Source organism: Gobio gobio (assembly GCF_949357685.1).
Source record: "Gobio gobio genome assembly, chromosome: 4".
Taxonomy (NCBI): Eukaryota; Metazoa; Chordata; class Actinopteri; order Cypriniformes; family Gobionidae; genus Gobio; species Gobio gobio.
The window spans coordinates 51,638,318-51,652,485 of record NC_137100.1 but is presented as its reverse complement, the minus strand read 5'-3'; the positions used below and the strand labels follow the sequence as shown (position 1 = coordinate 51,652,485).

General features: G+C 39.7%; 2 protein-coding genes across 4 annotated transcripts in view; both read left to right on the top strand.

Moving 5' to 3' along the window:
* The window catches only part of ssh1a (slingshot protein phosphatase 1a), a 47,813-nt gene extending 42,396 nt beyond the window's left edge, over nucleotides 1–5,417 (top strand). For all 3 annotated transcript variants that reach the window (XM_079816140.1, XM_079816141.1, XM_079816142.1), the window contains 2 exons: nucleotides 194–887; nucleotides 988–5,417. In XM_079816140.1, coding sequence (XP_079672266.1) covers nucleotides 194–887; nucleotides 988–2,070 — 1,777 coding nt within the window. In that variant the 3' untranslated portion in view covers nucleotides 2,071–5,417. The remainder of the gene's footprint in view (nucleotides 1–193; nucleotides 888–987) is intronic.
* A 4,272-nt stretch (nucleotides 5,418–9,689) lies between these two features.
* The window catches only part of coro1ca (coronin, actin binding protein, 1Ca), a 74,877-nt gene continuing 70,398 nt past the window's right edge, over nucleotides 9,690–14,168 (top strand). Inside the window, exon 1 of the mRNA XM_079816190.1 lies at nucleotides 9,690–9,750. The gene's annotated coding sequence lies outside the window, so the exon portion shown is untranslated. The remainder of the gene's footprint in view (nucleotides 9,751–14,168) is intronic.

Below are 14,168 nucleotides of genomic sequence, written 5' to 3'. Positions count from 1 at the left end.
TCCGTTAATATATTTATAAAGTAATTAAGTAAGTAATTATAACGAAATAAAATATTTATCTAAAATAATTTATCCAAAATATAAAAAATATGACAAATTAAATCGATTAATCAAAGAAATCGATTAATCACAAAGGTCACACAGGTTTGGAACGACATAGGTTTTTAATGCTCTTTGTCTTTTTTTCTTTCAGTAAGCAGCGGCATAACCGCCTATGGCGTCCTGATTCAGATTGTGATCACCCTGACTGCCAGCAAGCTGCTGGCCCTTGCTGTTTGAATGCAGAGACTGTGGATCCCTTCACCCCTGACCCCACGAACCCCAGGGTCACCGTATGCTGTGAGCCTACTGCCCACTCCTCTCCATTTAGACTAGAACTGGACCCCAGCCAGCCGCAAAACTACCACTACTACTTCCGCCGCCTGTCTGACTCGGCCCTCGACAGCAACCCTTCCACGCCTGTCCATGCACCGCCTCTGGTGGATGTAGATCGTGTCTACATCGAGGTTGCCGATGTGGAGCAAGATGCGCTTCTTGACGATGAAACCTTCGAGGGGCGTGACGGCCTTCATTTACCCCATTCCGGTGTCTCAGAAGAGGGTACGGCCCCTCAGACCTGTTCTCGAGGGGCAGAGCCTCTGGAGGAACTACGTCTACGTTTGGAGTTCAGCACGGTGGAGGAGGAGGATGAAGAGGAGGCTCAGAAAGAGCAAGCAGAAATGGAGGCGTTAGCAGAGGGAGCGAAGAGAGTAGATGGGAATGAGGGAGGAACGAAGAATAGTGAGGAGTTGTCAAATGAAAAGGGGATTGATCTTGCAAGCCTGAATCATCTGTGCAACGAGAACTCCAACAACAATAACCACCTCAGAACGCAACAAAATCTCACTGTGAGTTTCTTGCATTGTCGCACAAAGTATTAGCACCTAGCACAATTTGCATAACGTATTATTTGCATTACATATTTTTTTCTTGTCTTTTCTTGTTCAGGAAAGTGCCCATCTGAAGAAGCATGCTAAGCCGAGGCTTGCTCCTGGTTTGTTGTTCGCTTCCAAGCCCACCCAGAGTGCTCTGTTGGAGGCTAACAGACAAGGCCTTGCTCCTTTACCCCTCAACAGTGTGCCCAATATCTCTATTCAGATGCCACCCTGTGCCAACTTGCCCATGATAGCCAAGTGTGGCAAGCTTGTGTCAGATCCGTGCCTTGATGCCAATGTAATGCCCTTGGGGCATAAAGATAAGCCAGAAAGCAAATTTCTTGACAAAGAAACTGATAACCAGACTCCGATGCTTGAAGCCAAAGGGGAAGGAGATTTCAGGCAGAAAGAGACTGATGCACCAGGTTCCTCTGCTCTACCCAGGAATGAGAGAGAGATGAAGGGCATGGAGAAGGCGGAGGCTTCTTGTTCTCCACAACAACAAGAGGCTCTGATACAGCTGCAACGCTCTGGCCTTGTTCGTCGGCGAAAAGAGCGATTGGAAAAACTCTCTGGTCTCTTTCAGGAGCGTGCACGTGTAAACGAGCAACGGGGAGCAGGTTCAAGCAAAACCGAGGATGCAACAAGCAATTCCAGTGATCCAACCGACCCTTTCCACAGGCCCTTTGGAACACGGGCAGATTTCGCTACCGAAGCGGAAGTGCCACTGACAAATGAAGCCTTGTTGGCGGTCCTCGGTTCAGGTGGCCTGACGCCAGTCTCGTCCCCGCATGGTTCCACGCTCACCCGCAGCTCCAGCACCGACAGCCTCCGCAGCGTCCGTGGCAAACCAGGCCTTGTGCGTCAACGTACGCAAGAAATCGAAGCCCGAATGCGGCTTGCTGGACTTACTGTACCTTCTCGACTTAAGCGTTCCAACTCTCTCGCCAAATTAGGCAGCCTCACCTTCTCATCTGAGGACTTGTGCTCGGCGTGCTCCTCTGATGCAGGAACCCTTCTCATGCACTCATTGTCCCCAGAACCTGAACACTCACTCAGCCCAGAATGGGCCAGACCGTGGCCCTCTTCCTCGACCTCCACCAACATGGAGGTCTTCAGCCAAGGCAAAGCTGGAGCTGAAGAGTCCAAGAGCTGACAGCGGGAGGTATTAGAACAACAGTACCTTTGGTTTCAGCTTCAGCTGGAGTTCTGCAGCAACGTTACTGAGATATTTATATATTTTTTAAACATTTCAGCCACTTGGGAACATTGGCCATTCGCAGAAGTTCTTGCGGTGAACAAGTTCTTTAAGGTCTTCTAAAAAAGAATTGCTTTCTGTTATAAGTATAAACATAATATTCAATGAATCCAAAATCTTCTAGACAGGCTTAATGGATGTGTATTGCACTGAGTGACGAACAGTTCATGAGGTTTTCACTGCTCTTCCTCTCTGCTGTTCTGAAGCAAAATAAGCACTCGCCATCCCAGAGGCCATTACTTGAAAGCGTCAAAATAGACTATTGTGTAATGTTTCCATCAGCCCACCCATTTATCGCACCATAAATCACTTAATTGTTGCCCGGTGTATGAGTCACAGATTCCTTCGGACATGGTCACACATTTGAAAAGGGTTTTAAAATCATACACCCCTGCTGTGCTCATGCTTCCTGGCTGGATGGTGAAAGGAAATGGACTCTTTGCCGTGATTAGGAAAGTTCTTTGTATGCTGATGGACTTTTATCATTCACAGAGCACTGATGATTCTCTCACAGATTTCAAACTAGTACCTCATATCAGTACATTTGTTCGTAAGCCAGACTGATAACTAAACAGGATGACTGGCAGCACTTCAGTGTTCACCGTCACACACAAAGCAGTGTGTGCGGAGGCTCATTGGGAAAGCTGGTGGAGGACCACCAAAAGGAGATTTGTTTGGGTTTCTTCCATTTTTTTAATACTTGATTGTGTTGAAAGACAATCATTTCGAAGGATAAAGAAAATTGGAGGCGCCTTCAAGCTGCTGTTTTCAATCCACTGAAACGCTCATAGATGTTCTTACGAATGTGACTGTCCATGTTGCTGTCAAAATAGCGGTAGGGTTATGGGGAAATGTTTGGGTCACTATTACTGTTACAGTCTCTATTAGCACATACGCGTTCTTGTAGAGGTTTTATATCATCGAAAACTCCTCCATTGTAGTTTCTCTGGCCGAAGAGCTGCTCCATGTTTCCAAATGTGATACAAATAAGTCATTTACCCAGGTAAAGAGTGACTGTTATTTTTAAGGACTTGCTTGTTCCTGAGGCAGTTGCTTGTTTATGCCAACCTGAACTGAAACTTTTGCAGTTTGCTGATGATTCCCACCATGTTATAGCTCTACTGTTCTAACTCTTTTTCCTGTTTGTACTCGCTGTCAGTTTTCCATAATGAAATCAACGTAAGGTAGATTTGCCTTTTGAACCAAATCTCTAGAGGTAGAACTGAAGATGATCGCTCTGAAAACAATTACAAGGCAAAGATGTGGCTTGGTATCAGTAACTGTTAAACTGTGAGTGTGTGTCTGTATGGGTGAATGTCACAAAAACATGTCCAGGTCACATTTCGCACCAGAAAAATATATTACATTATATTTAGCATTTAGGAACGGATTTTTATGACCATAAACATACAAATGAATTGTAGTTTTTATTCTCATTGCTCTCAATGGTCATTCCCTTTGTAGTATCTTTAATGCGGTGCAATAAAAAATACTGTAATACAATATGGTTAGTATTTGAATTGGCATAAAATAAAAGCCGTACAACAAATATTACCATTATTTATAAATACTTTACAATCGAAATAATAAATCAACATGTTTTACAATTAAGTAACAAAAAATATATTTATTTTTAAGCATTACAGTAATGGGAATTGAATTTATTTATTTATTTTAAGCAAAATATCATTTCTTGGTTTTGATTTTATAGATTTTTTTTGTGATACTTTGGGATAAAATGTCCCAGACATGTTTTTGACAATGATATTCACCCTCTGTGTCCGAGGACACTTGCCATACCAGTTGATGTGATCACAAAAGCTTTGATAACAAACTCACCAATGCATCAATCATTTGTTCATATCTTGGTGTCAACAGCCCTTTATTTACCAATCATTTGGCCGATTACAGCTTGAGTTAAAGTACTTGAGGTTTATTATTATGCAGCATTCTTTTCCAATATATTTTTTTTTAAGTGATTTTGTACATGTATCTATGCTACCACATTGAGTCTGAGCAACAGAAATGTGAAGTTTGCGAGTGTGCGCGAGTGAGCGGTGCCTTGCACAGCGGCTACACCGTTACTGTGAACTATTTATGAACACAAAACCCTTTCAGAGAATGTTTGTGCGCTTTAATGTTAAAAACAAAACATGAGCAGGCTCATAGTAGACACACGGTCTCCTCTTCCTCACATATACACACAGCAGTACACTGTATGGTGGTCATATAACAGAATTGCTATGGTACTTGCATCTGAAAGTCAACTTGAATCGGTTCCTCTGTCCTGTAGATGGTTGCCTGAATGATTTTTGGTTGATTGGACAAGTATCAACACAATTTAATATTCCTTCTGGGGCCTGAATATAAAATCTAAGAGGAGAAAGAAGCCAGAAAGCTGTTTTGTGTCATGAAAATTCACTTGCATCCTTCTTAAATGTTCGCCCAAACCCTCCTCCTCTCGCCGGAGTCTTTGCCATTTTGTGTCTGATGCCATATTGAGGTCAAATCTGCGTCAGAGATTACAGATTAAATGTTATTGGTTGCCTGCATTGTCTTGTGTCATCAACATCAAGTGCCTTACCCAGAAGCACTAGAGGCATTGTTCTGTGTTGACTCCTATTTGATAATGTTGCCAGTTAAGGCAAAGGCCAACGGGTTACATGGGCACATTTTTAAAGCTGGCAGACATTTTCCTGATGTACACTCCTAAATTTTATTGTTGTACAAGAGAACGTAGAAACAGATCATTGACATTTGGCATTATTTCCCTTTAATTAAAGAGGAAGACACTGCAAACTCATGAAAGCGGTTTCCTAGTCTGAAGTGATAACCAAAGTTTCGTGTTGAGGATCAATATTAAATGCCACGTTTGTTGATGCTGTGGCGCACGGAACCACCACAGATTCAAGCTATTTGCGTGGGAGAGGTAGTGACAGTGGCTTTTTTCCCAGAAAGTTACACGGGTTGTTCTGTTTCCAAATCACTGTTCCCAAATCATCCATAGAATTTCCTGTAGTTGGAATATTGAGCATCATTTTGTGAATTAGCAATGCTGTTTAATTGCGATGCACACAAAATGGGAGCGCTCGCTTCCCCTTCACCATTGTTATCATTATTAAGAATGCAGTAAGATTTTTTTTTCATTTGTACTGCAGATTTGCTGTAGTTTCAATGCATATTGCACTTTGTACATTTTGTTGATGTACTGTATGTGTTTATTATGGAAATAAACTTTTTCATTCAATCTTTTTTTGTTTTTCTTGTCATGTCACATTTTACTGGCAAAATACTTCAATCTAGGCCATCTTAGACTCTAGCATAGTATTATGACATCATAGTGTGCCATCTGTGCTCTGTCAGTATATTCTGGCATGGTTGTACTTGTGCAGTTAGAGCAGCTGTTTAAGCAACTTTTTACAAATATATTTTAAGAAAAATTACAATAGCGCTAACACATCTTTTAGAAATACATTTCCAACAAAAGTACATATAAAACAAGTTCAACCGTTCTTGCACAGTGAAACAATCCCACATTGGACAAAAATGGGAAAGAACAAAACAAAGAAAAGCCGGCTTATGCAACCTCCTTGCGCGCATGACGTCAGGCTTTGAGGTTGTAAGACAGAGTGACTGACCTTCAAGTCTTCTCTTAATAAGCGTACATTTTCGGTCATCACATTTAATTTTCCTTGTTGATATAGGGACGAAATGAAGCTGGTACTTTATAACCGGTCTTTTGTAAAGAAGTAAAGTTATGATAGTGGACAAATCAGTGAGGAAGCAGACATGTTCATTGTAATTTATGACCGAAGGATGGAGATAAATATCATGATTTTATGTATGTTAGTATTCATGCTTTAGTTATTAATAAGGTAAGTAAGTGTCCCTAACAAGTATTTGGACACTTTTATCACATTTAACTGTTTCCCCGCCAGCAACAAAACTTTAATGGCCCCCAGAATATATTTGTAGAAATATCTGAACATGCAATATATCAAATAATGAACAGATAATTTGACAAAAACGAACATTCTAACTTAATGCATTATGTTTTTCAACACTTTGAGCAAAAAGCTGAGAAAATCACGTTTTACGTCTGGATCGGATTCAGAACGATGATCAAAACACAGTGGATCGAGTCCATCGACTCCCCCAAAGGTTCACAGTCGTTTCCTCTTCCTGTGTCGACATTTCATTCGGTAATGTTTGGCAGTTTTGATTTATATGCTGTTTAATGTTGATGGTAGCGTTATTTTACACATTCACCTGCTGCATATGCTGCTATGGCAGTTTTCTGCTTTTTTTCACCTGTGTTTTGATCCAGACTGAGAACTCTTTCCCCGCCAGCGTTTTTTATTTTAATTTGCCAGCCATTTTCGATAATTTTCACCAAACTTTTCATGGCCCCCAGAATATTTTTTTGTAGAAATAGGCCTGAACATGCACTATATCAAAAGGAAGAACAGACCCTCTGCATAACAACACTTTTGAGCAAAAAGCTGAGAAAACCGCGTTTTTGTCAAAGCCTACGTCTGAATGGGATTCAGAATTCAGAACGATGATCTAGGATCTAAAGAGTAGATCGAGTCCAACCTCCAACACCCCCAAAAGCTTCACAGTCATTTCCTCTTCCTGGGTCGACATTTCATTCGGTAATGTTAGTTCGGTAAACAGAAAGTTGGCCTGTGTGTTGTTTTATCTTTTGAAACCAAAAAAACTTCAAGGTGTGCTTGTGCTCACCAAGGCTGCATTTATCTGACCAAAAATACAGAAGATTTTTTTTTTATTTTGTTTCCCTCTATTTTAACCTCATAAGGAAAAAGTTTTTGGAATTTAGTATTTTTTCCATGTCATTACATTCATATGTTATGCTATGTCCTTGTAAGTGGACACCAGGACTCAGTTGTTTAAAAAATAGAATGACATGAAATGACATGTAGCTAGTAGGCTATAGGCAAAAACAGTAGGATTTTTTTCATTCTCCAATCAATTTTTAGGTTTTAGGATTTTTTAAAAACGATTTAAAGATGATTCTCAACTATGTTATATTAGATATAACAGAATGAATTGATATACCGTTTTGCTTGCAACAAGCAATATGTGGGTAAAATGGCCATACATGGGTTTTCCCATTCAACGCAATGTATGGACAGTATACACTGGATCTAATTTGCATATAATGTGTTCTTGAAGCAACATGTAAAAGAAAAAATTATTTATTCTTTCATATCAATATCAATATTCTATAGGAATATTGATATGTAATATCTTTCCAAAATGCCTGATAAACATGTTTTAAGTCCTGGTATGTATGGTGTCAGAGAAATTCACTAAAATATAATGTCCTCGTATGTGGAGGTTAATATATTTTAAAATGTAATTTATTACTGTGAATGCAAAGCAGAATTTTCCGCATCATTACTCCAGTCTTCATGTCTCGGGATCCTTCATAAATCATTCCAATATGATGATTTGTTGCTCAATATTTTTGCAAAAACCATGATACATTTTTTTATTGTTATAGATGAATAGAACATTAAAAAAACTATTTATTTATTTTAATTGCCACTTGGTTCGATATTTTATTATACTGTATAATGCAGTGACATTCATACACTCTAAAAAAAAGGTTCTATATGGCACTAAAAGTGGTTCTTGGCTCGTAATCATAGGGGAACCTTTTTAAGTGTTGAGTAGCACCAATTTTGGTGCTTCAATGGTTCTTCATCGGTTCTTCATCGGTCCTTTTGCTAAGGTGCTATATAGCACCGCTACCATATACAGAACATGTTACGATATGGTGCTATATAGCACCAAAAGTGGTTCCTCTATGATTACGACGAAGAACCACTTTTTAGTGCCAAGTGATATAGAACCCTTTTTTTGGGCCCTGTAAATATAACCTGATGGTCTTTCAGAAGGAGTCACCAGGTTCTTCCACAGCAGCCTCAAATTCCACTTCTGTGTGGCCTGTTCTCTCTCGTTCAATCTCAGTGTCTGGTGAACTGTGTGCTGAAGTCATTTCTCCTTTATTATCTAAGAGAAAGCGAGAGCATCCTGTTATGATCATTGCCATAGTGACCAGTCGCATAACAGGAAGATTTATAAGGCTTTGTTCCCTCGTATTTGCAGCTTCTTTGCGTGCAAACGTTAGTCAGTATCTCTCTATGCAATCACAGTATCTACTCCCCTTCATAGCTTGTGAATTAAAGCAGGAAACCTTCACTAAACTTTGCCCATGGAGACTGGTACACGGACGGCTGTAATACTGATAGAGCGGTACCACACTGATACAATGCTCTCCTCACGTCCTGTATCTCTGTACAATGACTATCAGCATTTACAGTAGAGGTCCACTGTAGTTGTCTTTACGGTTACTGCCGCCAGACTCACTGTTACTTTGTATCGTTGCACCTTTGGTGGAATGTGTGTAGGCTTTGATCAAAGGAGTGTAGCTTTAAAAAGTTCCCTGAACAATTTCATCTGTAAATACAAAGAACTGAATTAAACACAGAGGGAGTGATTCTTAAAAACTGAGACTGCCTATGAAGTTGACACATTAACTGTAAGAGGATATAAACCGTACAGATAACAGCTCAGTAAACCTGCTGTGGGATAAAAGAGGAGAATGGTGATGTCATGTTTTTATGCCTTTGCTTTGAGAAATAATAAAATGAAAGCCCTAGGACTGTGACAGATCAGCTGTTAATAATAATAATAATAATAATAATAATACGGCAGACATTTCATTAAAGGCACAGTTCACCCAAAAATTTAAATTCTGTCATCATTTACTCACCCTCATGTCTTTCTTTCTTTTTCGTGGAACACAAAATGAGCTGTTAGGTAGGATTTTCACATTGTTCTTTTCCATATCAAGGGCTGTCAAGCTTCAAACAGGATCTTGTGTGAGAAATGGACCCAAATTGAAGTCGTCGTTCAATGAAAGACATTTTCACATATCCGTCAATTCTCATTCATGTAATTTGAATATGCCCATTTTCACGTTTGCATTGACATAATTCGATGTCAACAAACCTACACTGGAAGAATGCAATGAAAAAATACAATGTAGAATACATTTTTCACATAGAAATTGCTAGTAAATTTCACAATTACAAAGAAACAGATTTTTTTGAAAATCTAGTATCTGTTTTATTGACATCTTCGAAAAATAATTTCATACAGTGTAGGAACAAAGACTTCCAATTTCCAAGTCATATTTTTATGGTGCTTTTTTCGCCTTCCTGGTCTCCATCCACTTTCATGTTATGGAAAATAGCAGTGTGAACATTCTGCTAAACGTCTCCTTTTGTGTTGCACAGTAGAAAGCAGATCATACCAGGTGAGTAAATGATGGCAAAAATGTCAACTGTTCTTTAAATATCTTACTGAATCTGAAAGTTGTTGTGCTTCTACACTGGGACAGGACTAACCTACTGCATTAGGCAAATGTCTCTGTGACATCACGAGAGTAATAAAAGCCCATTTCCCAGCAGAACTCAGCCAGAACATCCATCCATCCAACAAAGAGTGGTCTTGTCCTGGAGTTACGGTGCAGTCACGGGAGTATCGGTGAGAATCCACTTCTTTACTTAAGACAACTTGTTAGCATAGAAGTCGATTCCGTGTGTGCCGTCCATTGAGCTGGAGAAGTTGCTCGGATTTTGATTTAAACACTTGTTGATTGAGACAATACATTTTCTGAGACAGTGAAGAGATGTTTCATATAGTTGTTTTTCAGTCCTTTTTCGATTCTGCATACATGGGAGAGGCAGCGAGCCACAAGGAAATCAAGTGACTTGCCTTAAGTGTCAGGGTGACGGATGCAGCACAATGGAGCAGTTGTGGAGGTTTAAGATGAGATGGCCTTGTAGGGAATCCTGTCGGTGTCCGCAAGCGCTTTACAGAGAAGTAAATGAGGAAAATGGACTGGTAAAAGTTTGATAAATGATTAATGCTACCATCCCATTTAACAATAACCATCTGATTTATGAACAAAAGATCTTACAAAGATTAAAAATGAGAGGGAGTAAAAAAAAAAAAGAGCTTTTAATATTGAGCAATGAGACAATGCAATGGCTTTGTGAGCAAATCAATTGTCTATTCTAGTCTGTCCCAGGACAGAATTGAAAACGTCTGTGTAGCCACGTTTCAACTTTGCTGAACTATGTCATATGACAAGGAAGCCTCCAGTTCTGCATGTGAGTTCCTGGTAATGTGTTTGTGAGGGCTGTCAAGAACTAGAGAGTGAAGCAGATGAACACGAAAGATACTCCTTTAGCTGCACTTAAAATTTAAGTAGCTCTTTCTCAAAAAATGTGTTCCATTTGTGTGCCGTGCATGTGTGTCCTCATAAATATTAAATTAGCAGGATGCTTAAAGGCACAATATGTAAGATTTTTGGATTAAAATATCCAAAAACTACTAGAACAGTGTTATATATTTTTTTGACTTGTGTCCTTACTACTTACATTATCCCAGATGTTTCAAGGAATGTTTAAATCCAGAGAAATAAGCAATTTTAAAAAACATTTATAGACAGAAAACTAATTATTGTGGAGTAATACAATATTTTCTCCTTCATACAATATGTTTTCAAATTAATTGTATGCCGTTTAGCAACACAAACCATCCAGCATTTATAAATATAATATTAATATATTGATCTAGCTTACTGCAATGTGCAACAAGGCACTTTTTGTGATGGATCGCATCCTGTATTCCTCAGTTGTAAGTCGCTTTGGATAAAAGCGTCTGCTAAATGAGTAAATGTAAAACACACACTACTGCTCAAAAGTTTAGGGTTGGTAAGATTTTTTTTTAAAAATGTTTTTGAAAGAAGTCTCTTATGCTCACCAAGGTTGCATTTAATTGATCAAAAAAAATACAGTAAAACAGCAATACTGTGAAATATTATTTAACAAAAATAAAAAAAGTTGTTGCATAATTTTTCTGTAAACAATAATACATTTTTCAGGATTCATTGATGAACAGAAAGTTCAAAAGAAAAGCATTTATTTAAAATAAAAATCATTTGTTACTTTCATGTCTTTATTGTCACTTTTGATCAATTTAAAGTGTCCTTGCTGACAAAAATGACAATTTCTTCTCTATTATGTTCATGCTGCATTTGGGTCAGGAAGAGAGACAGATGAGAAGAGGAATCAGAGATTTTTTTGGAGATGTGCAGGCAGGAACTAGATAGGAAGTGTGACCCAAAGTAAAATTTCATCAGTGGCTTTCATGAGCCTGTAAGCCCTTTAAATGATGTGTGACAGAGTGCAGGATTATGACCAATGTGCGTCTTGGGATTGAATTGCCTGACGCACTCATCTTCTCAACATTGCTGTCAGCAGTGACTGCGAGAAGCCAAATGGCACTCTTTTTCTGAAAACTTTCAGATCCCTTTTAATTTTAAAATGTACTGCTTTAAATATACTGGACAAAGCATTATATAATGGATGGATGGATGGATTGGTAGATTTTTCTGTGTTTTACTGAAGAGCTCCTGCAAAATCTTGTGACTCTAATGTGGTCTTGCTGACAGTACAGTTCATGTAACGGGACAAGCATGAACAGTCAATGGCTGCTTAGATATGCTGTAGTCACAAGACACTGAGGAAAGAAACACTGTTCCCACCAAAGTCAAGGTTAAAATACACTCTGCTGTTTCATTTGGTTAGTTTTTCACAATGGTGAATAATAATGATCATTTTACTCTGTCATACACTGCTTAAGTATTTCATTGTTTAAAAAAAAAAACTATATAGAAAAAGGATTTTAATGTTTGGAAACTTTTAATTTGAAGTGAAAAAGTTAAGAACTGTGAAGAGACTTGATATCCATTTGTGAATGAATCACTTCTTTTCGATGCGATTCACAAAATGCACTGAACGATTCAGTTGTGAATTCAATTGTCGACAAGTCTCATTATCAAGCAACTGAACTGGTCTTGTTTCATTTAAAATGAGCAAATAAAATATTATCCATTTCTCTCAGAGAAATAAAAACTAGTTCACATCATGAAAAAAAGATCCTCAAAGCCTGAATGTGCTGAATCCTCATAATTCATGACAATGCCATACCGAGCTCTAATGTACTTAAAGGGTTAGTTCACCCAAAAATGAAAATTATGTAATTAATTACTTACCCTCATGTCGTTCGACACCCGTAAGACCTCTGTTCATCTTCGGAACACAAATTAAGATATTTTAGTTGAAATCCGATCGCTCAGAAAGGCCTCCATTGGCAAAATGCACTTTACACTCTCAAGACCCATAAAAGGTACTAAAGACGTCGTTACAAAGTCCATCTCATTACAGTGGTTCTACAATAACTTTATGAATCGGCGAGAATAGTTTTTGTGCGCATAAAAACCCTAAATAACGACTTATATCATGATGACCGATTTCAAAACAAGGCATCATGAAGCTTCGAAGCATTATGAATCAGTGAGTCGATTCAGCGGTTTGAATCGCCAAAGTCACGTAATTTCAGCAGTTTGGCGGTTTGACACGCGATCCGAATCATGATTCGACTCGCTGATTCATAACGCTTTGAAGCTTCATGATGCATTATTTTGAAATCGGTCATCACTATATAAGTCGTTATTTAGGTTTTTTTTGCGCACAAAAACTATTCTCGTCGCTTCATAAAGTTATTGTAGAACCACTGTAGTGAGATGGACTTTGTAACAACGTCTTTAGTACCTTTTATAGGTCTTGAGAGTGTACCGTAATAAAAAGAGAGTGGGTAAGTAATTAATGACAGAATTTTCATTTTTGGGTGAACTAACGTTTTAAGCTCAGTGCTTTGGTAAATCATAATTCTGAAAAAAAGTCATAATTATTAGTTAGCATGTCATAATTTCGATTTTTTTGTCTAATAATTATGAGTATGTATGTTTAACCGGTCCTACTCGAACCGCTCCGAGCGGGACTCGAACCGGCCTCTGGCGTGTGAGGTGGGCGCTAACAAAGACACTGTTGCTAACGCACCTCTTGAAGCCAGGGGAGTGAGGTTTAAACGCACAGCTCTTACTGGCCTATACACTCAGCCCCCTAAACCTCAGTCCCACTTGGGTCATGGCACCAAATGTAACTAGTCCTACTCGACCCGCTCCGAACTCAAACCGGGTTCTCTAGCGGTGAGGCCGCTAACGTACCTTTTGAGATCAGGGGAGTGAGGTTTACACGCACAGCTCTTACTTGCCTACGTTAAACTCAGCCCACTAAACCTCAGTCCCACCTGGGTCACGGCACCAAATGTAACTGGTCCTACTCGACCCGCTCCGAGCAGGACTCAAACCGGGGTCTCTTGGATGGAGGCTGCTAACGCACCTTTTGAGATCAGGGGAGTGAGGTTTACATGCACCGCTCTTACTGGCCTATATGTTACACTCAGCCCCCTAAAACCTCAGTCCCATCCAGGTCATGGCAACAAATGTAATCAGTCCTTCTCGACCTGCTCCGAGCAGGACTCAAACCGGGGTCTTTGGCGTGGAGGGCGGGCATGCTAACAAATATGCTAAAGACTGCATCTGCTAGTGCCTTTTGAGATCAGGGGAGTGAGGTTTACACGCACAGCTCTTACTTGCCTACGTTAAAATCAGCCCCCGAAACCTCAGTCCCACCAGGGTCATGGCACCAAATGTAACCGGTCCTACTCGACCCGCTCCGAGCAGGACTCGAACCGGGGTCTCTAGCATGGAGGCTGCTAACGCACCTTTTGAGATCAGGGGAGTGAGGTTTACATGCACAGCTCTTACTGGCCTATATGTTACACTCAGCACCCTAAAACCTTAGACTCATCCAGGTCATGGCACCAAATGTAATCAGTATTGCTCGACCTGCTCCGAGCAGGACTCAAGCGCCTTTTGAGATCAGGGGAGTGAGGTTTACATGCACAGCTCTTACTGGCCTACGTTACACTTAGCCCCCTAAAACCTCAGTCCCACCCGGGTCATAGCACCAAATGTAACCGGTACTCAA